Source organism: Arvicola amphibius, chromosome 3 (assembly GCF_903992535.2).
Source record: "Arvicola amphibius chromosome 3, mArvAmp1.2, whole genome shotgun sequence".
In the NCBI taxonomy this organism is placed as follows: domain Eukaryota; kingdom Metazoa; phylum Chordata; class Mammalia; order Rodentia; family Cricetidae; genus Arvicola; species Arvicola amphibius.
This window is the reverse complement of record NC_052049.1, coordinates 188910639-188935987: the sequence shown is the minus strand read 5'-3', so window position 1 is coordinate 188935987 and position 25349 is coordinate 188910639. Positions and strand designations below refer to the sequence as shown.

Genomic DNA, 25349 nt, shown 5'->3' with positions numbered 1-25349 from the left:
CACAGACTAGCAAAAGCAAAATAAAAATGTAGTAAACAGCACAAAATTAGCTTTATGGCTTGATGAAAAATCCAAGAAAATATTCCTGAGTAGTTCTACTTTTATTTTATCTGTGTACATATATGTTGGTGTACGTGTGTGTGAGGGTGTACACATATGTTGGTGTACACGTGTGTGTGAGGGTGAGTATGGAAGCCAGTGAATGACCCTAGGTGTTATCACTCAGTACACTTTTTTATAACTTTTATTAATTTTAAGTGTATGAGTGTTTTGCCTATATATGTATGTGCACCACATGTGAGTCTAGTGCAGAAAAGGCATCAGATCCCCTGGAACTGAAGTTACATATGGTTGTAAGCCACCTCCCGCAAGAGCAACAAGTGCTCTTAACCACCGAGACGTCTCCAGATCCCATCATCTATCTTTGTTGAGCCCCAGAACTCAAAGACTGGCAGAGGCTGGCTGGTCAACAAGGGCTAAAATTCAGCTGTGTTTGTCTCCCCATCATCTGAGATTACAAGTGTGACCATGTCTGGATTTTTACTGAGGTTCTAGGGATCAAACTCAGGCCCTCATGTTGGTAAGGCAAGTGCATTAAAGACTGAGCTCTAAGCTTCATGCTTATTTATTTAAAATATGATTTCTCATGGAGAATGAACATACTAATATATTAGGAAAAAGGAAATTCTAAAGTATAAAAAAGCATATATTACAGTTTTAATCGGTAAAACAGGGTTATGATTTGGCATTTTTACAGATAATGCATATGTTTTGGAAAAACAAGTCTTGTAAAAACAAACAAGTCATACTCCTCCCTGAGGATAAGATGGCTGTTGGGGGTAGAAAAGACATTTTCTGGTAAACTGCCCATGTTCCTATATAAGTAACCATAATTAAACACATTGGTTCACACGCAAAAAGAAAACCAATACCCTTTTTAAAAAATGGAGCCAAGAACTTGGTACATGCCTTTAATCCTAGCACCCAGGAGGCAGAATAAGAGGGAGCTCTATGAGTTCCAGGACTGTTGGGGCTACATAGTAAGGCCCTTATCTCACCAGAAAAACAAACAAAACAAAAAACAAAATAAGCAAACACAAAAAAACAAAACAATAACTAAGGTATAAAATATTTTTAAAGGCATACGCCTTTAATCCCAGCACTAGGGGTGGCGGGCAGAGACAGGTAGATCTCTGTGAGGTTGAGGCCAGCCTGGTCTACAAAGTGAATTCCAGGACAGCCAGAGCTACACAGTAAAGGAGAGGGCACATTTTTAAAGAAAAACCCTTGTAAATTACTTTGGAAACAAGCATTCTGGAGAGGTCTAACTTTATAAACCCAATAATCAGTTCTAGAAAAGTAAGTTTCAAACCCTGAAAAGGGGATTGGTAGATATTCAGTGGGTACATGGCTTGTCATACAAGCATGGGGACCTGAGTTCAGACTCCCAAAACCAACCTAAGCCTGGGCAGGTGATGCCATCCATATCCCAGTACTCCTACAGTAAGATGGGAGTAGAAATGGAAGAATCCCTGGAAGCTCTGGGCCAGTATATGTGGAGACAAACAACTAGAAAACTGTCAGGATCAGTGCCTAAAATTGTCCTCTGACCACCACATGTGGACTATGCACAAGTCTACCAGTCTAAACACTCCGGGGGTGGGGGGAGAAAGCAAGAGAGATTACACATCAGAATCGCAATGCAATTTGTGAAAATGTTACCATATTTCAAGCAAAAAAAATACCTTTGGAAAATAAATATTGTCAATCTTCACTTTGTACAGTGTAAAAAACGACCATGTATATTAAACCTTAATAACATAACTACTTTATATAAGCCACTTGAAAAATTGATTGTTCTGAACCTTTAAGGATTTTGTGAAAATATTAAATAATGTGCTTGGGGATGAAGAGTTGGCTCAATGGTTAAGAGGACTCTGGCTGCTCTTCAAGAGGACGGGGATTCAGTTATCAGTACCTACGGTGGCTCACAATCATCCACGACTCTAGTTCCAAGGGATTCAATGCATTTTTTCTGACCTCTGCAGGCACCAGGAACACATGTGATACCATACATACATGCAGGCAAACATTCATACACATTATAAAAAAAAAGCCACCAAAAGATGTTCTTATTTTAAGTTATAAATGAATCAAAAGATGAACAATGAAACTAATATTAGCACTGTATTTAATGAATGACAGTATTCATGTCTCTGACAAGAGTCCCATACATAGCTCATTGATCCTCATGCTTCAGTCTCCGAGTGCTAGAATTACAAGCATGTGCCACTACACCAAGTAGTAGGTAAATTATAATCAAAACTATCAGAAATATAAAAACTGGAAATATTTTACTTTGTTAAAAATTTATCAAGAAACCTGAGCGGCACCTGCCCACTGCTCCTTATCATGTAATTTATGATCAGGAGTATCTATTCTGACACTGGTAAATGTTACAAACTGTTGAGTCTTACATGAGTTTTTATTATTTTATCCTTTGCACTTTGAATGCCACGTCATTCTCCTGGCAATTCCTTTAACAAAGTGTCTTCCTTTCAGTGACGGCCACTTCACTTTGCTGGTGACTTCATTAACCTGTCTTTGTACCCAGTCCCTGACTGGAGATCGCCTTAGGTTCCCACAGTCGTTACTACTCCATCCAATCTCAAATCACTCTCAGAGCTGCCATTTGTCTGTCTGCGCTTTCATCTCTGCGAAGTTAATCTAACATGGTCACTAACATTTACTCCGTGTTGTTTGGGTCTAAGTGTTAACTGACTAGGTAACTGAAATCTGTGGACAAAGAGCGGGGCAAGGGAGGACTATGAAAATATATGCACCACGTTCTGTATACACATTCGTGTGTGTGTATGTGTGTGTGTGTGTGTGTGTGTCCGTGTCCAAGTGATTAACAGTGAAGAAAACTTTCTTCTAGAAGAAAAAGGAATAAAAAAACAATTTCAAAAGTATCTATATTTTTCTTTAGAGAAGATAGTTAAGGCTAAGTACTAGAGTTCTGGTTATTTCTATTTGTGTCTTTTCTCCATAAAGAACTTCATAATTTAAATTTTTTCATTAAAAATAAAATCAACAGAATATATGAGCTTTAAAAAATATTTTTAAATGATTTTTTAACGTGTACTGTGTGTTTTGTCCTGCATATGTGTCTATGTAAAGTGTCAGAACTCCTGGACCTGGAATTATAGACAACTGTGAGCTGAGAATTGAGCTTAGGGTCCTCTGGTAAAACCAGCCAGTTGCTCTTAACCCTGAGGCCATCTCTCCAGCCCCCTTAGAAAAAGACAGTTTTCTTTAAAAAAAGAAAAGAAAAAGAACCAATGAAATAAAATTAGATAGTAGAAAGTTAGTAGAACAATTTCATATCTGTAAGTTTGTTTAATAACTAGGTTTATAAGAAATCCATCTACATTTTACAACCCCCTACCTCCATGGAACTTTTGAGTTTTGCAATTAATAACTGCTTCTGAATTCTTACACTGAATATCAGTCAAGTGCAACATTGTCTTCTTATAAGAAAGAACATCAAAATCTGTGGCTTTCCAGATTACATGATTAAAAAATTCACCTACTTTAATCTTTTTGGTAATGACAACAAGATAATTACCTGCAAAATAAATAAATAAATAAGTAAATAAATAAATAAATAAATAAGATGCTCAGTATGGGTGAGGTGGCCCTGGGTTAGAGTCTTAGCGGATCACAAAAACCGACAAACAGAAACCACAAAGGAATGGTCCTTATCTGTAAGCCTGGCAAAAATGAGACTGCATTTAGCTACTCAGATAAAAGGCCCATTTTTTAAAAGCATTCTTAAAATTTATGAATATAAAGAGTACTATATTATTTGAAATTTTCCTCTTAAAAGGCCATTTTTTTCTCAAAAAGAGAAAAGCAAACCTTTGAATTGAGCTTAAGCTATATAGAGTGTAGAGACAGAAAATATTTTTTTCCCAAGCTTGTGCTCCTAAAACACAGACGTCACAAGACCTAACGAGCGCAGGGCTCTCTGCACCGTTCCTTCGTTCTTCTGACCACTCTCAATGGTGGGACAGACGTGCTGGGGCAGTAGACACCTAACGCAGATACTGAACCCACAAATGACTGGACATCAACATCATGACAGCCTCTACGCACAATATGCCAGTCTTTAACCCTGGCAACCCCCGAGTTCCTTCCCTGATCCGTTAAGTCATAGTTCCCCTCCCTTGCCCTTTCTTTTTTAAAATGAGAACAGAAGCCTGTGATCTTAAACCGATAGTTACACACTACCACAACCTACATTCCCAGCTCTCATTATATGAATTCCTTTTTTTTTTGTCTTGGTTTTCGAGACAGGGTTTCCATGTAGTGTTCTAGAGCCTGTCCGGAAACTAGCTCTTGTAGGACCAGGCTGGCCTCGAAACTCAGAGATCCGCCTGTGCTCTGGGGGGGGGGCCTCCCGAGTGCTGGGATTAAAGGCGTGGTCAGCCACCACCGCCGACCGGCATTAATATGAATTCTTAAGATCTGTCAACGTTTTACCTCCAGCTGCCCTGCAGAAAGTTTTCCTGTATATAAATCTTTCCTAAGAGCTGGAACACTGCTACAATATCCTATTACGTGTATACCCTCTATCACTAGACTGTGAACTAATTGCAAGAAAATGGAACATTTGAAATCTTTATAACGTTCATCTAGCACAGTGACTAAGCAAAAACAAAGCGAAAATAAGAAGAGTTCAACAAATGGAATCCAGATGAAAACCTTCTCGCGCCCTATGACCCCAAAAGCTTGGGAGGCAGAGGGCAGGACAGTGAGTTGGAGGCCAGCCTTGAATACACAAAGAGTTCAAAGCCAGCTATATAGATTCAAACCACATGTCACATAAACAAATACTTTCTTAATAACTCAAACCAAGTATCACACTGTAACATTGCTGTCCTATCAGTATAAGGTTGAAGGCATAGAATATTCTGATTAATGCATTAAATTTTTTTAAATGGGCTGGGCATGGTGTGATACATGCTTTTAATCCCAGCCCCTGTAAGGCAGATTTCGGAGGATCTCTGTGAGTTCCAGATCAGCCTGATTTATATAGCAACTTCCAGGACAGTTAGCACTATACAGAGAAACCCTGTCTCAAACAAATGTTCTTAGAATTTATTAAAATTGTCAGGTGGTGTGGTACACACCTTTAATCCCAGTTCTTGGGAGGCAGAGGCAGGAAAATCACTGTGAGTTCAAGGCCAGCCTGGTCTATAAGAGCTAGGTTCCAGGACAGCTGGGACTGTTACACCAAGAAACCCTGTCTCAAAAAACCAAAATAAAATAAAAAAGGAATTTATGAAAATTTAGGAGATTTCAAATCCAGTTAATCAAACATGAAATTTTTCTTTTAAAAAGAGTGCTTCAGGCTGAGTAGTGGTGGTGCACGCCTTTAATCCCAGCGTTTGGGAGGTGGATCACTGTGAGTTTGAGACCAGCCTGTTTCTACAGAGTAATTCCAGGACAGCCAGGGCTACACAACAGAGAAACCCTGTCAGAAAAAACCAACCACCCCCCTACACCACACCACACACACAAAAAAAAAAAAAAAAAAAAAAAAAAAACAGAATATTTCAGGGTGATAAATAAAACTGTTTGGAGAATATTATTTTTAGAAACCGAGGACAAATACCTAACCTAGAGATTTAACCTAATGAATGATAGGAAGAACATTTTTTTTCTCATTATCTAATGTTATCAATTTAATTACCTTCTTTGCCCATCTTGGCTTAGCTTTCTCTTACCTGCTACCAGATGGATTGTGCCCAGTATCCCAAATATTGTCTTGAACAGCTGAAGGGGACATCTTTTTGACTTAAAAAGAAGAAAATAAGAAAAACTCATCACAAATAGAAATTTAGTTTGAAAACTAGCTTTTCATTAATATCATTAATATAGACCTCCAATTTTGCAAAGCATACGTGTGATATTAAGAAGATATGGCTTCAAAACAACATATTTCAGTTTCCTTCCTCGTTTGTAATGTCAGAGGACTAAGGTATCATCTACCCTTTAAGAGTAAGCAGAAATAAGGATTAGAGAAGAGTTATCTCAATACTACTAACAGAATATGAACTAGAACTGCCCATCCATGTCTGAATAGACCCAGACTTCCTGGTCACCCTAGGCTACATAATGAGCTCTAGAACAGCCTGAATTATACAGCAAACCCTTTCTCAAAAACAAACCTACCCCCTAATTAACTGAGGTAGCAAAAATTAAGTTTTCTATATAAGAAGGCACTCAAAGAGGCTCATAATGATGTGTCCCTGACAGTCTTAATTTACTGTAATCTCAATACTGAATCTTTCTGGGAATCTCTGAAAACTAAACATACCTGCAAGGGTGACCTCTGTGGACACTCGGTCAATGGTGAGCCACATCATCTGCTCCATCATCACAAGCTTCCCACATAAAACTTTTCAGGTGTGATATGCCTAAGAAGAAATTGACAAGCATAATAAGTTCAAATAAAGCCATGACGTAAAAAGTTATTACAGCCAGGGGGTGGTGGCGCATGCCTTTAATTCCAGCACTTGGAGGCAGAGGCAGATGGATCTTTGTGAGTCTGAGGCCAGCATGGTCTACAGAGCTAGTTCCCGGGACACCTATGACTGTTAAACAGAGAAACACTGTTTCTTGAAAAACAAAAACTAAAATTATTACAACCAGGTTCTCATGCAGTATAAATCACTACTTCTAAATAGATGGCACTGCTAAGTTCATTATCCTTATGAATTTACTGTAATTTTTTTCCATTTGTGTATTTAATGCTATAAGATTTTAATTTTCTATAAAGCCATCAATTTGAATCACTTGAGAAAAGAATAATCTTCTCTAATGTATTAATTCAGCACCATGGGAAAGGTAATATAGCATAATAACAGCACAATGTACAGAGCCAGACCATGTACTGTAGGACCATACACAAAAATTCATCTTTTTCTGTTCATAATTCCCTTACAATAAGGGAATCAACGCATGTACAGCATGAATTAAATGAGCCAGTTTTGGGGGACTTAGGGCTTGTTAAACACAAGTAAATTAAGATGTTGTGTTAAGGGCTGGGGATACAGTTCAGTGGACAAGTACTTGTATGTGCAAGGCCCCAAGTTTGATCACCAAGACTAAATTATTTAAATACGTAACTAAAACAGATTAGTGCTAGCTAAAAATGTTAAATTTTTTAAAATAAATTAACTTTTGCTTTATGTATACCTTCCTGAAAAAAAAAAACCCCTTCATTTTATAGACAACAATAAAATAATAGGGACAAAAATGAGAACCCATTATGATACACAATTTGTACTCAAAGTCTAACAAATGAATAAAACAAAACAAAACAAAAACAGTTGGTTCCTCAAAGAGATAAACTGATAGACCTGCCAACTCAGCATAGTTAAGGGCTAACTCAGTGGGCGAACTTTAACCTCACAAAGTCAGACTGGCGGCCACCATAGGCAGAGTCCCCGCCCCACCCAGTCTGTATTGTTGACTCACCAGACTTCAGGTTTGTTGTGATAGCAATCTCGGGCCTTTTCCTCCTCTTCCCTCCCACGACTCTGCCACACTTTGTGGATGAAAAATCTTACACAGCCATCTACTGACATTAATTTTCTATTTACCTAGTAAATTATCTAGTGTTACAGAGATGTGTCTCATAGCAGAATATACTGTATACTTACTATTTCTGACTGTCAGTTTTCTGAGAATAACCAATCCTTGATTATTCAAATACAACTAACATCTATTTTGTGGGTTATTAGTTACTAAACTGTTAATATTAGACTAGGTTCTTTCATTTTAGGGAATATTCTAAGAGAATGAATATCAAGCAAAATACTATACACGAAGAAAGCAAAATGTCAGTATTTAGTGCTTTGTTCCCTTGTACCACCAGATCTATTTCACTGAACGGGCACATCACCATTTCTTCATTCCCTTTTGATAGGTATCTGGCTGGTTTTTGGGCTTTGGGATATTAGTAATGAAGGTGCCATGAACAATCTTGAACATTCAGTCACTGTGTTTCTATCTACTGAGTAACTACCCAGAGTGGCATGGTCAGAGCCCAACCAGGACAGTACATGTCTGTTTAACTTGTGCTGAAGAAGGAGGAAAACGAAGACTGTGTGCACAAGAAAACTTCCTGGGATGGTGGGTGCGTTCTGTATCTTAACCCAAGCAGTGATGGTCTAAAAATCTCAACATTACCAACTGTGTATTTTAAATATGTGCCATTGGGTACATGAACTAGATGTCAATATTTAATGAATATTTTCAATAAAAAGAAATTTAAAAAAACAAAAAAGTACTAAAGCAAAAACAAGACTGTGGTAGTCTGAATGTAACAGGCCCCATAATCTCATAGGAGTGGTACATTAGGAGGTGTGGCCTAGTTTAAGTAAGTGTGGCCTTGTTGGAAGGGCTGTGCCATTTGTTGGGTAGGTTCTAAGGTCTCCTTTGCTCAACCTTCACTCTGTGTGACCCTCATGTCACCTTCCTGTTGCCTTCTCATCAAGATACAGCCAGCACCATGTCTGCCTGCAGGAATGCCATGTTCTTGCCATGATGATAATGGACTGCACCTCTGAAACTGTAGCCTCCACCTCAATTAAATGTTTTCCTTTGTAAGAGTTGCTGTGGTCATGTGTCCTCTTTCACAGCCATAGAAACCCTAAGACTGGACTGGCATGGTGTGAAGAAGATAGAATCACCTCTCAAAAGCTGTCCTTTGGCCTTCATAGGCTCACCATGGCATGCATGCACACTCATACAATCAATAAATGTTTTTTAAAAAATTAGCTGCTTAAAAATTCTTTTTATTTATAAAGCTATGAGTATATGAAAAGTAAAAGGCCCTAATCCTAATAACGCAGAATGGAGATGGCTTTAGAAGACAGGTGTATACAGACCGCACTTTAACTTCCCAGCCACCTAGACCAGTATAATTGCACAGAAACTATATTACTAACAACACTGTGTTTGGCCTATGACTCAGGTGTATTTCTAGCTAGCTCTTACATCTTAACCCATTCCTATTAGTCTATGTATTATCACATGGCCATGGCGTTACCTCATTTTCTACATGTCTTGTTTCCTCAGCAGCTGGCTGGCATATACTTGACTCCACCTACTCTCTCTCTCTCTCTCTCTCTCTCTCTATATATATATATATATATATATATATATATATATATATATGTGTGTGTGTGTGTGTGTGTGTGTGTTATATATATATCTGTAATATCTATATATATCTATATATATATAGATATAGATATATATCTATATCTATATATATATATCTGTTCGGATTTCCTGCCTGGCTTTACTCTGCTAAGTCACTAGCCAAACAGCTTTATTCATCAACCAATAAAGCAACACATATACAGAAGGAAATCAACATCATCTCCCTTTTCTGTCTAATTTAAAAGAATTTTTAACTTTAACATAATAAAATTACATATATAAAACAGTTATCAAGAATCATAGTTATAATATTTAGTCTATTTGCATTAGGCAAAAATTAAAGAAAATATTCTATCATCTATCTTATCTTTATGAGTTTAATGTTCCATATCTAATTTATCTTTTATCATAACTAAGTAACACTATAACTATCTAGACTTCAACTCTTCAACTCCATCAAAGACCCTAGAAGGATATAATAATACCTAAGTAAACAGGAAGTACACTGTAAGCAACTTCCAAAGTTTTAGAAATGACAGAGACATCTTGTTGCCTAGACAGTCACGAAAAGTTCTTTCGTAATGTTGGGACATCCATCTTCAGCCTACATGCCCATATGTGGCAGACTTTTCAGTGAAACAGGAAGTTTAAAGATCCATTCTGGGAAGTTGGGTGGTCAGTTGTGGCAGGAAGCCATGGGTGGCAGTAGCTCAAACATGTGGTAAGGCTGCACAGTAGGCAGGTAGTTAAACCAAGCCATGTGGGCACAGGCTGGCAGGAAGCTGCCAAGTCGTGGGGTTGCTGGAGCAGTAGCTCAGTTTCGTAGGACAGGAGGAGGGGGGCAGTGGTGTGGGTGCCAAATTGTAGTAGTATCAAAGAGGTCCACAATAGCCCAGAATGGAGTATGGCAAAGGTTTATTATTTGGGGATAAACTCACAGTAAGGGTAGCAATCCAGTCTTCTGTGTGCACTGGGCTGGAGTTGGGAACTAAATCCAGGAGGAAAAAGTGGCCATGCACGCTTTGCTTTTCCTCTGCACCTATAGTACATGAGACCACACCCAAAGTGGGCCGGTATCTTAATGGTTATTGGCTGAATGAGTTCTGCTACTTCTGGCAGCCATATTTACAACTAGAAGTTGGAACAGTTAATCCACAGACAACAATGTGATGAACAAATAATAGCTTTATGGGAAAATTATTTATAGAGGTAACTGTGCAGAATTCTAAAAAGTTACCCTAAGATTCTTATTTCCTGATTATGTAGGCACTGTCCTAAAGAAGGAATTAAGTGTACTTACAGACTGTTCTTAAAAGAAGATAAGCGGTGGTGGCTGACACACACCTTTAATCCCAGCAACTGGGGAGGCAGAGACAGGTGGATTTCTCACAGAAAAATACTATCTCAAAAAACCAAAAATAAAAAATGAAAATAAAAGGGGGATGCAAGTCTCCAATGGTAGGGTAGGACCCAATATGATCTTGTTAGTCAGAAAAGTGGCAGAGAGGAGTTTCATCCTCTTAGCCAGCTACTGATGGGTCCTAAGGTACAGGGGCTAGAGTACAAGGACAGGAGAGGGGCTTTGAGAAGCTAAGACGAATCTCAGGCTGACAGTCTGAAGAAAATGATGACACCGGCTCCTCTACCACAAGTAGTGAGACAAGAGCCACCAATATAAATGAATTTGGAAATGAATTCTTCCTTTTAGCCTTTAGTCCTGAACACAGCTCTGTTAAAACCTTAGTTATGAGATAATACGCTATGTTTGCTTTCTACTGCTGTGATAAAACAACATATCCAAAAGCAACTTAGAGAGGAAGTCAAGGCAGGAACCTTGAGGTAGGAACTAAAAGAGACACCATGGAGGAATGCTACTTACTGACTTGCTCAGCCTGCTTTCATATACTATTCAGGACCACCTGCCCGGGGGTAGCACGGACCAGTGGACTGGGTCTCCCACATCAATTATTAATCAAAAAATGCCCCACAGGCTTACCTACAAGAAATTCTTATGGAAACGTTTTCTGAATTGAATTTCTACCTTCCCAATGACTCTAGTTGTAGGGTTACTAAAGAGTTCCACAATAGCTCAGAATAGAGTATAACAAAGATTTATTTATTTGGGGACAAAATTCACAGTAAGAATAGCGTGATCCACAGTTCTCTGTGTGTGCTGGAAGCTGGGAACTGAGTTCAGCAGAAAAAAAGGGCCATGCACGCTTTTCATCTGCGATTATAGTACCTCCTCAGACCGTGCCCAAGATGGGCTGGTATCAAAGGCTATTGGCTGAAAGAATTCCCACAACACCAGCTTCTGTCAGTTTGACCAGAAAAACTAACCAAGATATTTGTAGCTTATAGTAATTTGACAACAACAGGACACCAATACCATTTCCAACAGAACCAAGTAACATTCACCTTAACTCTTGGCCAGAATGAGCCTACAAGTAGATAGATGAAGGTTAGGAAACCTCTCCTTGGGACACTACAAATATGTTAAGTACTGTTAAAGCAGTCTCTTACACTCACTGTTGATGGTAAGTTCTTTAAATTCTTATCTAAGTACACCTTCCTGTAAATAAGCAAAGGTGCTGGGGGAACAAGATAATCTGACTTTCTAATTGCCAGCTCAGAAACTCTCACTTGCTGCTCTGTCTTGAGCAAAGAAAAAGAAAAAAAAAAAGAGAAGAAGGAGGAGGAGGAGAAGGAGGAGAAGGAGAAGAAGAAGAAAGAAGAGGAGGAAGAAAAGGGGAGAGAGGGGGAGAGGGAAGGAAAGACAGAAAGACAGACAGAAAAAAGAAAAAACACTGACCATTTTGAACACTCCATGGACATTTTAGGGAAGCTACAGAAGGTCTAAAACTGCTTGCTCTGGCTACCGAGAGTGCAGCACCAGCCATGTTGGAGAGGGCAGCACTTCCTTAGTAACTAGCAGAGGGTTGCTGTTGTGATCCATTTAACGGGATAGTGGCAGAACAGGTGGAGCAGGGATAAAGGTCTGGCTGGCACAAATGCCCCTTTCGTGGCTCTACAAGTGGTTGGTTGTTGGAGTCACTTGGTGAGATGAATAAGAAACACCTCACCCTACTGTGCTGCCCTACTGTTGCCAACATTAGGCACCCCCAAATTGTCCCAAGTGGCATTTTTTATCATTAGTAATACAGCAATGATTATTCAATATAATGTCAGAGATCAAATGATAGATTAAGGCAGAGTTCTAGCACAAGAGCCCTTGGTCTTAACTCTCAGAGAGATACTGCTAGAACCTAAGTTGCAGATTCTGCCCAACCACTATTCTGATAATGCAATTAAAATGTTCTCTCTTATTTCTTCCACATTTATAAACAAACACATTTTTCAGGTTTTGAACACAAAATCTACCTGGTTTAAATCAAGTAAGGTTGGACCCAGTTTGATGGCACACGCCTTTAATCCCTGCACACAAAAGGCAGAAGCAGGAGGATCTCTGTGAGTTTGAGGCCAGCCTGATCTACACAATGAGATCCTGTCTCAAAAATAAAATTAGAATTCTGGCATTGAAAACTTATACTAATTTGTATGGCAGAAAGCGTAGATACAGCAAAAACTAGAGGAAGAACAGGGATGTGTTCTATAAGAGGAAGGTGCGCTTCAGTGCTATAATTTCTTTCGTTGGTGTTGGATTTTCATCAGGCGAAATTTATCAATAAAAGTTTGCTTAATTAAAAATGGTATTCTAGGCTTGGATTAAAAGCATGAACAATGCTGTCAGCTAACTGATATTTCTAAGGGCAGTAACTATGACTTAGGATCCTGCTAGACACAGAAGCACAGCACCATTTGCTCTTCCTGTGCCCTTCCCCTCTGCTCATTCCCCACCACTCCTTAACTCTGACCTGAAATACAGCTGCTTTATATAATGTTCCTTAGGCTTCATTACAAAAGCTGATGAGATTTTTTTAAAGCAAGTACTTATAGTCAAAAATAAACAAGTAAATATTCCGTGATGCAATTGTTGCTGGCGTGCATGGTTTTACTGCCGCTTGCTTCTACATCCTCACCAGTGGTCACACTCTGTAGACAAAGGCACTGCTTTAGCCCACAGAGTAAACAATTTTAAACATTTTCTTTTATCCTAGCCAAGAAAATGTTACTAGTAATATAACAATGGTCATTTAATACATATCCTCAGAAACTAAACTGTGGATTAAGGTAGACTTTAGGACACTTAGGGCAAAGCTAACAGTGGGCTTCAGGTCTGACACTCCTCAGGTCTACTCGGGTTTTTTCCCTTCCTTCTTTTCTCCTCTTCCCTCCCTCTACCGATTTCCCTACCTTTTGGTGCCCTAATTTCTGACAGGTCAAATTTGAAAACTGATTTAAGAAGAGAGAAAAATATGTTCTCTGATGAGAAATTTAATTTTAACATGTATCATGGAAGCCACGTTCTGCCAGGAAGTTTTCAAACTTAACCCATAAACAAGTTATACTGCACTCTCAACTAACAACTGCACAGCATAGACTTCATGGTAACTAAAATAAAGAACCTATCAGGTCTACGGCTCACATGTATCCCAAGATAGCTACAATTGTGACCCAACAAAACAAGACTATAAACCCACTAACAATCAGAATCCTCCAAACCAGATCTTAACTCCTCAAGCCCACTATGGTAGCCAGTACAGTAGTGCACCAGTAATGCTAGCACCTTTGAGATAGAAGCAGGAAGACAAGGAAGGAACTCAAGTAATCCTTGAGTTCAAAACCAACCTGGGCTCAAGAGAACCTGTCTCAAGCAGGGTTCTCTACTATGACCTCCTAAAGCCTCCTCTGGACACAAACCTTTATCATCCGCGCCTAATTTCATAAAGAAAACTACAACTGAGCCACACCCTGCCCTCCATGCAAAGCTGAGTGAATACTGAGTGTACACTGTACATATGTTCACTGCAGTGAGCTTGGATGGCATCTGCTCTCTGGGCTTCATCACATTTCTCTTAAAGCATAGCTGTGACAATGTTTAAGAAAGGTGAGTTCCTGAGGAAATAGTATTTCTTTCCCCTTCTTTTCAAAAGATTTGTTTTATTATTATTCAATTGTGTGTGTGTGTGTGTGTGTGTGTGTATGTGTGTGTGTGTGTGTGAGAGAGAGAGAGAGAGAGAGAGAGAGAGAGAGAATAAAGATGCCGGTGGAACCCAGAAGTCAGTTTTGAATTCCTTGGAACTGGAGACAAAGCAGTTGTAAACCACCCTATGGGGGTGATGGGAAAAAACTAGGGTCCTCTGGAAAAACAGCAAGTGCTCTTTACCATGAACCATCTCTCCAGCTCAGGATAGGGTATTTTTTTCAGAAGCAAACTACCACCTGCTTCAGTATCTAACAGATATGTCCACCATGTGAACTACATGTGGCTGAGAACAGCTATGAAAGCAACCTGATACACAATCCTAAACTTACCCGGCATATTTTTTGTTTAAAAGCAATTGGGTGGGGGGGGGGTAGGGGATGGAATGCTTTATTTATGTATTTTCAGCTTAACAGCATGGTTCTCATCAGTGTATGCTGTAGATGATAAAGTCATTTTACAATGTCAAAATGATGTCGGATTCCTTTTTGCATGCTGTGAATATGTTTTATTACCATTGGTTAATAAAGAAGCTGTTTGGGCCAATGGTTTAGCAGAATATAGCCAGGTTGGAAGAGATATCTATCTATCTATCTATCTATCTATCTATCTATCTATCTATCTATCTATCTATCGAGAGAGTAGGCGGAGTCAAAGAGACACAATGTAGCTGCCAAAGGAGAAAATCTCCAGCCAAAACCTCACCTGGTAAGCCACAGCCTCTTGGCGATACAAGGATTAATAGAAATGGGCCAGTTCAAGATGTAAGACCTAGCTAAAAATATGCCTGAATCATTGGCCAAACACCGTTGTAATTAATATAATTTCTGTGTGATTATTTGAGTCTGAGTGGCCAGGAAATGAATGAGAAGGCTCTGCCTACAAAAAGCTAGATATACCTAAAAGTATTCTCTGCCCACCCTAGGTTTTATGTTGGCTGACATTTGAAGAGAAGAAGGGTGGTGCAGGGTGGCTTTAATATTATCCAATAATGCATTTTTCTATTTTTGCAATTTCAGATTTACTGTGTCTGACATTATTCATGCTTATGTGAGAAGCCTACAAAGTTAAGCATGTTCACCAATGTCTATAAATTGTAGCACTGGGAATGGTGAGGCAGGACAATCATGAATCCAAGGCCAGCCTGGGATATATAGTAGGACTCTTTGTCTTTTAAAACAGCCAGGCAGTGGTGGTGCATGCTTTTAATCCCAACACTTGGGAGGCAGAGACAAGCAGATCTCAGGGAGTTCAAGGCCTACAGAGTGGGCTACAGGACAGTCAGGACTGTTACACAGAGAAACCCTGCCTCAGAAAACCAAAAAGAAAAAGAAACAGATTCTGTTTTCTATATGAAAAACACATATGCACATGTCAACTATTTTCTCTTACCAGGAACTCAGTTTTACATCTGGCTATCCATAGACTACAGAGAACAATCTGATAAGAAAGAGTCATTTGAATAATGCAATGTAATGGAAAGATCACTGGACTCTTGGCCAACTGTGCTTCAAGGTTGACTCTGCCACAGCTTAGTGCTTGACCTATGTGACCAGGACACCATGTGACAGTCTTCAATGAGAGCAAACTATATGTCAGCCTGTGACTTCGCAGAGGCACTGACAATGATATACAGGAAAGGACTTAAGCCTCTGCTGCTTCAAAAGAACACAAGCCAAATTATCCCAGACTCTGCTCTTCTTGAAGTGGTTTCTGGAGATTTGTGGAATAGACGATCCTCAAAGGTTCATGCTAAGCATTAAAAAGAATTAGAGAAGAAATAGACATTAAGGTAATGATCATGTTTCAGATACATTCAACCTTGTTGGATACACAAAATATACATAACTATTATATCTCACACGACAAACAAAGTGGCTCAAATAGTACTTTGGATTGGTCATTCTATCTTTCAGTCCTCCTGTCTATGAAAGAGTAAACAGATGTGTAAATCATATGGATATTTGGTACCCAGACCTTGTGACAATAAATCCTCACTTTTGGCTTGAAAAATAATAAAGGAGCTCAATGAAGGGAAACCTGAGTCTCAAAGAAGGTTATCTAGGAGATACTTTGAGTACTCTGTCTACAAACTTTTCAAAATTATGAAGTATAAACACTTCTATTTTCAGAAAAAAAGTTATTCACAGGGGCTGAATAATGTGTGCAGGATGCAAAACTAGTAGAACATTTAAGAAGTTAATAATCCATTGTCTGTTCCTGAGATCTCCCTTCTTCACTACAAATGTGGCTGACCAGCATGGAGACAGGAGGGATGAAGAAAGCACTCTGGCAGAAAGATCAAAATAAACCCAACATGAGCCAGGCAATGGTGGCACACGTCTTTAATCCCAGCACTGGGGAGGCAGAAGTACATGGATCTCTTTGAGTTTGGGGCTAGCCTGGTCTACAAGAGCTAGTTCCAGGACAGGCACCAAAGCTACAGAGAAACCCTGTCTCGAGAAAAACAAAACAAAACAAAACAACCCAACATGATGCTAGAAGAGTAGCAAACTTTAGCATGACTTACAGGAAATAAACTTAAAAGATCATAAAGAAATTAGAATTCAAGTGGGTTAAGAAATGTGGGCTTGATCTTGTAGGTCAATAAAATGGAAGTAAAAATTCTAAGCTGAGAATTAGATGAACAAAACATATCTGGAATGCAGATATGTTTAACAAGGTAGAGATGGACTGAAGAAAATGTATGACAATGTACTAAAGGTTATTATTTAATATTCAAACACTTCAACATTTAGTTAAGTTGTATATCTATAATAAAGTAAATTTTCATAGGGCTTTGTAAGCATTTTTAAAAGTGGCTACTATGGCCTACCAATTCTTAGTTAGGTAAGCAACTAATTCAACCTACAAATACCTCTAAAACAGAATATTCTTTATTCAAGGGCCATATCTAAAAGTTTAAATAGGAGGGTCAAAGAAGGGGTGAAAACAGATTCTAACTCCAAAATCTTCTGCCCAAGAAAAACTTGCAATGAAGTTCTATCTTCATATTTATAGAAACATCCAAAAACTAAAGAATGATAGTGACTTCCATATAGCCCCAGATTCAGTTTCCACTTCAATACAATACATAACTCAAAATGAGTTTCTACTTCAATGCAAAACCATTGTTCCCACCACTAAATGATAAATTTTCCTTCTCTTTCATGTATACAGAGGATGTCTGCCTGTACTAAGGTCTGAACTGGGGAGACTTAGTGCCTTGAGCAACTCAAAAATAATTCTAGTTCTCAAGTTATCCATCTCAGTCTTTAGCTGCAGGAAAACTCAACAACATCCTGTAACCTAAAGCAGATCTGCTTCAAGCTTAAACACACCTGAGCCCTCGTATGGGATCATATTCAGCCCTTCAACAACTATCAGGTGGACAATAACCTAATTTGCCAGTAACGTACATGAGACTCCAGCCCAACACAGACCAAACACACTTTGCTTCAACTGTCACCAGTGAGGTGATTGCTCACTGTGCAAAGGAGAATTAGTTAAAAGAAAAAATGTGAAGGGGGATGTGCAGCTGGGGTTTTCACAGAGAACTGTAGCAAGTGGAAGAGGAACAAAGGGTGAACTTAAAAAACCAATTATCACCTCTTTTCAAAACACACAAGGCGTTGAATAGATGGCCTCCCTCCTAATTCTGTACACCTAACTTTAAACTGAACTTTTCCCTTACTCATAAGGAACACCCAAACTACGTTTGTTTCTCTGCAAATGAATCCGAATGTCAATGTCTAAGTAACAGGATATTCTAATTTAGCTTTCCAAGAGTTGTATATGTATCTGCTACTAGAGGCATTCCCAGTCTATGGTCCGTGACTTTCAAACAATCTCGAGGTAAATAATTAAAGCGATTAGGGTGAAAATATTCGCCCAATAGAGTGCAGGTGCGGAGAGTAACAGCCTGAGGAATACCTCCTTTAAGACACACAGACACACAGACACACACACACAGGACGAGCCGAAGAGCTTATGTCTATTTTTGCAACTCTAAACAACCCTCCTTTAAAACACACAGACACACACACACACACACACACACACACACACACACACAGGACGAGCCGAAGAGCTTATGTCTATTTTTTGCAACTCTAAACAACCAGAGGCTGGATCTCAAAACCTCAAGCACCTAGCTTTGCTAAAAAGTCAGTTTTACTGTGCCAAAACTAGAGGCAAGCCTCTAGCTGTCAACGCAGACTGTGAGGCACAGTAAATTCGCCTGGCCCTTCGGACGACTCACTGAGTTTCTGCTGCACCCTAAGAAGGTCTCGTCCTAGAGGCTCCCAGGCCCGGAAAGTCAGACGCCAAAGCACTCCCGGAGGTCCAGTCAATAAGGCCTCTCCGAGCAGCCACACCGGCAAGTCGGCCGCAGCCTCCGCTAGAGCTGCGGGCTCCGGCTCGGCTCACCACACTAGGCCCAGAGGCGGGCGAGGCTGCGGAACACCGGGCCTACGCTGCGGCCGTGCCGGACGAAGAAAGCCGAGCCCGCTCGCCCGCTCGCCCCGCAGCCCTTTCCTGTCAGCGCCCGCAGCCCACCGGACTCACAGCTTCAGCTGCTCGTAGGCCGCCGCCGCCATGGTGCACCAGCGCCTCCTTCCTCTTCTCTCCACCCGCAGCGGGGCCCGGCACCACCTCGGCTACGGCTACCGCGCGACCGCTCTCTAGGTGCGGTAGCCCAAGGAGCCTCGGCCTGGTCCCACCCCCTCCCGGGACCGCCTCTCGGGAGAGCACGGAAGCCCGCGGCGGACAAACCAGTGCGCCAGCCGGGACCTCCGAGACACGCCTCCGACGCACGGATTGGAGCGAGCCAAAGAACGTCGTGACGTCGCCGCCGGAGATTGGTGCCACGCGCTGCGGTGAGAGGCGGAGTCCCGGTAGTGCGGCTCTGAGCAGAGCTGCTGGACGAACCGACCAGAAGGGAGAACTGGAGGCAGGAAGCCTGTTGAAACTGCGTAATCGGAGATCAGCCATCGCGGAAAGAGGCCCTTCAGCACTGGGCCAGTGGCGCAATGGATAACGCGTCTGACTACGGATCAGAAGATTCTAGGTTCGACTCCTGGCTGGCTCGGAAGGTGCCTTTTTTTTTTTTTTAACCCCCTCTAGATGAGTTGAATGTTGCAAAGCCGCCTCCAAAAGGATCGTAGTTAGAATATCAAGGTCAAGTATCTTAAACTTTAATGCTACACACAAAATAATACTATTTTTCTTCTTTTTATTTGCCATATTTGAAACCCAGGGTTGTCTAAAACGGTTTACAAATTTCCTAGCGCCCCCGTTCTTAAAGCTGCGCAGGAGTCTGTAAACCAGTACAGTTAAGAAAACACTCCTGAGAGTGGAGGTTCGCCATCAGGGACGTGCGTGGCCGGTGTCTTTCCACCCGGTGACGGAAGAGCTCACCGAAGGCTCCCTGCAGGTGGAACCCAGGCGGCACTGACGCGAGAAAAGCGCTGCTTCTGCTCTGCAGCGCAGTGGCCGGGCAGGAGACCCGGGAACGCTACAGGCGGCCTTGGCTAGTTCTGCCTGCAAAGACAGCCTGGCCTCCATTCCACAAGGAGACCTTAAAACTTCAGGGATTTCACAGTAAGAGACCCAGAAAAGCGAGCGCATGACGATTCATTTTACGCGAGACCAGAGATAGTTGTGACCGAAAGGGGCTCAGCCTATTCATTTAACTAGTCATTCGATGATTATGTCCTAGATAGCATAACCTAACACCCCAAGAGTTTATTTAAAATGTGCCAAATACAGGAAATTGTTGGGGACAGAAATAGAGCCGGGGTAAGGGGTGTGACTCACTCTTGCAGCGCTGACTGACCTGGATGTAGACTAGGCTGGTCCGGAACTCAAATGAGACCTGCCTGCCTCTGCTTCTAGAGCAAGACAGCAAACCAGGCTTCTACATTGTGGGGGTTTTGTTTGCTTATAATGAATTTATGGTGGTTTTTGCTTTGGTTTGTTCTTAATTTGTGTCTGTGTGTGAGATTTAAAGGTCATCATTAAATATTCCTTGAAGATGTTACATAAGAAAACTAGGTATTTTAAGCATAAATTTTATCGTGGAGATATGAATTGTTGCCAGTTTTGACACATAAAATGACACTGGCTGGGTGGTAGCGAACACCTTTAATCCCAATGCTGAGAAGGCAGAGGCAGGCGGATTTCTGTGAATTTGAGGCCAGCCTGGTGTTCAGAGCTAGTTCCCAGGGCAGCCAGGGGTGTTACACAGAACCCTATGTCCTCCACCACCTAACTCCCCCCACCAAAAAAAAAAAAAAAAAAAGAGGAGGAAAGAGGAAGGACGATAAGAAGACTATTTGGATGTCTTCCATTTGTGTGTTTGGGGGCATGTCTTATATAAGACAGCAGGCCTTTACCTGGCTATGGAAGATGGAATTGGAACTCTAGATTCTACACGCTCCCAAATGTTGAGATTACAAGCATGCACCCACACCTGACTCAAATGTTCTTGCTTTAAGATGTTCTATTTGGGTTAGCCAGGTAGACATTTTAAAGGTCCATTTCCTAAGCATTTAGATTTTTGGTAGATATTTTCAAATCACTTTGTGGAAGAACTAAAGCAATATGCCTCCTGTCACCAGCATGTTTCCACACATGCTAAAAACATTAGACATTTTTACATACATATAAATTAGATATTCAGGTCTTATGTGGCGGCATATACCTATAATACTACAATTGGAGAGACAAGGGTTTTAATTTTGGGGTCTTGTCTATAAATAAATAAATAAATAGGGCATCAACATACAAAAAAGTTATAAATTGTAGTTTCTTTGCAGTTATAAGTGAAAAACACTACTCCCTTTTTACTTCTATTTCTTGGCCTGATGATTATTTTTCTCTTGGTGTATTCATATTCAGTTTTTTCTCACAAACTTGACCTCTAAAGATATTATTTCCACTTTGTGTATGTGTGCACGTGTGTACGTGTGCACGTGCACTTGAGTGCAAGCACTCCAAGGCTAGAGATATGAGATCTGCCTGGAGCTGGGCGGGTGACATCCACCAAGGCAGGTGCTTGGGACAGAACTGGAGTTCCCTGCAAAAATACAGTAGCTCTTTTGTTGTTAAACATTACAGTCTTTCTGCCAGTTTATCCTTGTTTAACTTAATTTTCCCTCATATAGTATTCACTCATATATAGGTGCTTTTTAAATTTTGTTTTGTACTTGTATTACTTTTACCATAATCTGCTTATACTTTATCTTGTTGACCATTTTGATGTAACTAAGTCTTTAAGTCTTAAAACCTGTCAAACTGATCAATTACTCAGTGTTTCTTTAAGCATTTTATTTAGGAGGTGGTGGCACATCTCTTTAGCCCCAGAACTACAGAGACAGACACACAGGCCTCTGCCTCCCCAGTGCTGGGATTAAAGGCGTGCGCCACCGCTTCCCAGCCCTGGCAGTTTTCATGTATGTGCAGGTATGTATGTGTGTGTGCATGTAGAACCCAAAGGACAGCCTCATATCCACCTCCTTTCAAGCAAGGTCTTTCAGCCTGGAGCTCACTAACTGGGCTAGACTAGTGAGCCATCAAGCCCCAGATATCTGCTTGTCGTCGTCTCCCCAGAATTGGGACTATGAGAGAACACCACTGTCTCTGACATTCTTAAGCAGATTATGAGAACTGGCCTCAACTCTTCATGAAAACACTTTACTGAGTTACCTCTCCTCCTAAGACAGTTTTGTTGTTTTGGTTGAGACAGGGTTTCTCTGTGTAGCCTTGGCTGTCCTGGAACTCACTCTGTAGACCAGGCTGGCCTCAAACTGACAGAAATTCACCTTCCTCTGCCTCCCAAGTGCTGGGATTAAAGGTGCATACCGCCACCGCTCAGTCCTGAGAGTTTTTACAAGTGTATTGTACAACCAACCATAGTTTGCAGTCAAGTCTAACAGTGTTGTTTGCAAGGAATCTATGTGGTAGACAGCACTTTCACTGAGTGAAAAAAGGGTGCCTCAGAACAGTCTCTAATACAGGCAAAGGACTGTAGATTCTGAATCTTCCTAACAATCCTGTTTTGTATTTTGTGTGACTGAAGGCCACGCAGACCAAGCCATGGCAGTACTTTAAGGCGTTCAGAATGGTTCTTCTGCCCGCCACCTGGATTCAGCATTGTATCCTCACAGGACTCAGCTGAGAGGAAGCTCACTTAGGCACTAGCCAGGGGGATGGTAAGTCCTGTTGTGCTGTTAAAGGGAGCCAGTAAGTCTCAGTCAGGGCTAAAGGTTCTTCTGAAACCCAAGGGCAGAATGAGAAAAGGGAGGGCAGAGTCTACACTGGGTCTGGGTCAGTCTCCATCCCCTTAGTTTTATCCGAAGTGCAGGAGTCTTGAAAAAGCTATTTCTCTAACTTTCAAGCCAGAGTATCCCAAGTCCCTGTGTTTTCTTCCTACATGCTTATAAATATAATCTCCCTACAGCTCTATTTGGCCAAAATTTATAGTACATTTAAAATCCCTGATAAGTGGACGTCTCTTCATGTTTTCTGTGCATGGACTTGAGATGGAGAAAAACAGCGAATAAAAGACCCCTAGAGAAAACAATGCTAGGGCTCCTAGAAAGTCGGCAAATTCCTTTATTGTTCTTTTTCAGTAATATAAAATGTATTTGCAAATACATCCGAATCACCTCAATCAGGAATTTCATTTAAAAAAATTAATCAAAGAGTTTTAAACTGATTATTCAATTTGACAACAAATACCCTATACTTCTGACATTGATTCCAATGAAATTTTCTTCAATCATGTTGACTCAAAACCAGCACCTCAAGGATGGCAAAGATAAATTGGCTCATTTCCTTTCCCTGCCAGCTTTGCCAAAGACAAACTAGATAAGTTGAAGGGAAGAAAGGGGCCTGGCTTCAGGGTCTATCTCCTTAGCCCCATAGATTTCTAATATGTTGTTGTTGTCTGTTTGTTTGTTTGTTTTAAGGTGGGTATTTCTAGAACAGGAAACAAGGAAGTAACATCTGACTAAAAGATACCAATAGAATGAACCTTATAAAAAAATAAAGAAGATGGTCCTGCTCCCCCTGCGCCAGTTCTGAACTTCTCACAGACAACGGAAGCCAGCAGGATTGAAACAGCCTACGTGTAGAGCTGGGGCCCAGTCAAGAGTCCACGTTCACATGTGGCGGGCTCCACTGGTCATGATTCATCACCACACCAGCTGCTGGGTGCCCAGCTTGACTGGCAGACGTGAGATACTGCAGCCCTTCCTGCCACAGTTGTGGGGCACTCCTTGAAGCTACGAGGACAACTGGAAAACCATTTTGTTTTTGGTTTTCCAGTTTCTCTCATTAGAACTGCCAAGAAGACACTGACCTCTGGCCTCAGGAAGTGATAGGCAGGGCTAATTATGTTCTTTAGTGCTGGGTGGATTTTTATTTTTTCTCTTTAAAGTTTCTCGAGCGGGGCCAGGGCCTCCGATGTTGAGGTCAGTCTTGAACTCCTGCTTTACAAAGCAGTCTCCCAAACGGCGGAAGGACAGGCGCCCACACATCCAGCCCAGAAGTGGTCTTAACATTTCGTCAGTGTGTGGTTTCCCTCTTCGCGCGGCTACCCCAGGAGCCAGCATGTAGAGGTGCCTGGGGCCGGAGTGCTGATTTCAGTTACATCTAGTCTTGAATGACCTTGCTTTGCAACTGTACTGCTTAGCTGCAGTAAAGAGTGGAAATTAGCCACTGCTGATACACCAACAGTCTCCAATATGATGGGCGAATTCCACCTAGATCCATGATTTAGTGAAAACTATCTGTGAGGTATGTTTTGTGTGTGGAAAAAAAGGTGGAGAGAAATAATGAAAGGGGAAAAAAACAGTAAAAAGCAGTGTACCTTATATTGGTTTCTTCAAACCGAATGAAGGTGCTGAGAAGTGGGCAGGAGAAAGAACCCTGAAACAAGCTCAGGAACATCCTCAGGCACTCCCTCCCTCTGGTGCTAGCTTTGAGAACTCACACATGAAACCCTCCTTTCAAAAGGAGCTCTCTCCCAGGATGTGGAGCACATGAGAGGCTGAGGCTCACCTCAAGACAGCAACTCCAATGTCAGACTAGAGGAAGTAAAACAGCACCAAGCAGTGTACAAGGGGCTGATGCCTGCACCAGTTCTCTCAAAGCCGGCTGTGTGGGATAGGGCAGGCCTCTGCCACAGCTCAGCTGCCTAAGAAGTAGGAGGAAAGGCAGAGGCACACCAGGGAGACCCAGCCTCCTGGATGTCAAAGCTTGGCTCTGGTTTACCAAGCTAACTCCAAGGATACAAAGCTGCTTTCTTGTTGTAATACAGTGAGAGTCTGCAGCATTCTCAGAACTATGGCTCTGAGGTGGAAAGAACTGTAAATCACACCAAAGGGTATGTGAGGGTTATGTGGGCGCAGGTATCTCCCTGGAGGAGGGAAGTGCTGCTCCTCCCATCACCGCCTCTCTAGGAACGCTGTGAAATGTGCTCAATCCAAAAGCCTGTCCCCCGGAAACACGAACTATTTCCAGGGAGTAGGATGTGTCCAGTTAACACAGGCCCAGCCTTGTGTCACATGCCACGTGCAAGCTAGAGCATCTTCCTGAGTGGTTTAGTGAGGGTACAGCAACGGGGAACTGCACTGAGAAACACACAGACTTGATGGGGAGTGCACACTGCTGTGGTTGAAAGAAAGGTACCCTTCACACACACACAGGAACTTGACCCCTGTCCCTCCTCTTCCTGTGCCCCAGCTCTGGGGGGCCCCCAGAAATACCCCACAGACCCTCCCTGGGCAGCCCTGGCCCTGCATCCCCACTGTCTCTGGCTAGAAGTGGTGCTGGTGGACGGCTGCAGGGGAGGGTCCTTTCTCCAGCCTCTTGACATGGCAGGAGTGACAGAACAGGTGGTCCTCCAGCGGGTAGCAGCGGTGACCATCCTCATCATTGAGTTCTAGACCACAGTCCTGCAAGGAGGCAAGAATGTCCCATGAGAGGAAAACAGGCTGCA

At 41.4% G+C, this 25349-nt stretch overlaps 2 protein-coding genes, 1 long non-coding RNA gene and 1 other non-coding gene across 4 annotated transcripts in view; 2 read left to right on the top strand and 2 right to left on the bottom strand.

The window, feature by feature from the left end:
* Positions 1-5846, bottom strand: part of Sacm1l (SAC1 like phosphatidylinositide phosphatase) — a 38833-nt gene extending 32987 nt beyond the window's left edge. The window contains exons 1-2 of the mRNA XM_038322372.1: positions 5793-5846; positions 3504-3628 (exon numbers count right to left, since the gene is read on the bottom strand). Coding sequence (XP_038178300.1) covers positions 3504-3524 — 21 coding nt within the window. The 5' untranslated portion in view covers positions 3525-3628; positions 5793-5846. The remainder of the gene's footprint in view (positions 1-3503; positions 3629-5792) is intronic.
* A 13413-nt stretch (positions 5847-19259) lies between these two features.
* LOC119809119 lies at positions 19260-24082 on the top strand. Its single transcript, XR_005284625.1, has 3 exons — positions 19260-19437; positions 22425-22557; positions 23317-24082. It is a non-coding gene; the product is annotated as an uncharacterized LOC119809119 (long non-coding RNA).
* Positions 19361-19433, top strand: Trnar-acg. Its single transcript has one exon. It is a non-coding gene; the product is annotated as a tRNA-Arg (tRNA).
* Limd1 (LIM domain containing 1) overlaps positions 22938-25349 on the bottom strand; it is a 52488-nt gene continuing 50076 nt past the window's right edge. Inside the window, exon 8 of the mRNA XM_038321895.1 lies at positions 22938-25305. Coding sequence (XP_038177823.1) covers positions 25168-25305 — 138 coding nt within the window. The 3' untranslated portion in view covers positions 22938-25167. The remainder of the gene's footprint in view (positions 25306-25349) is intronic.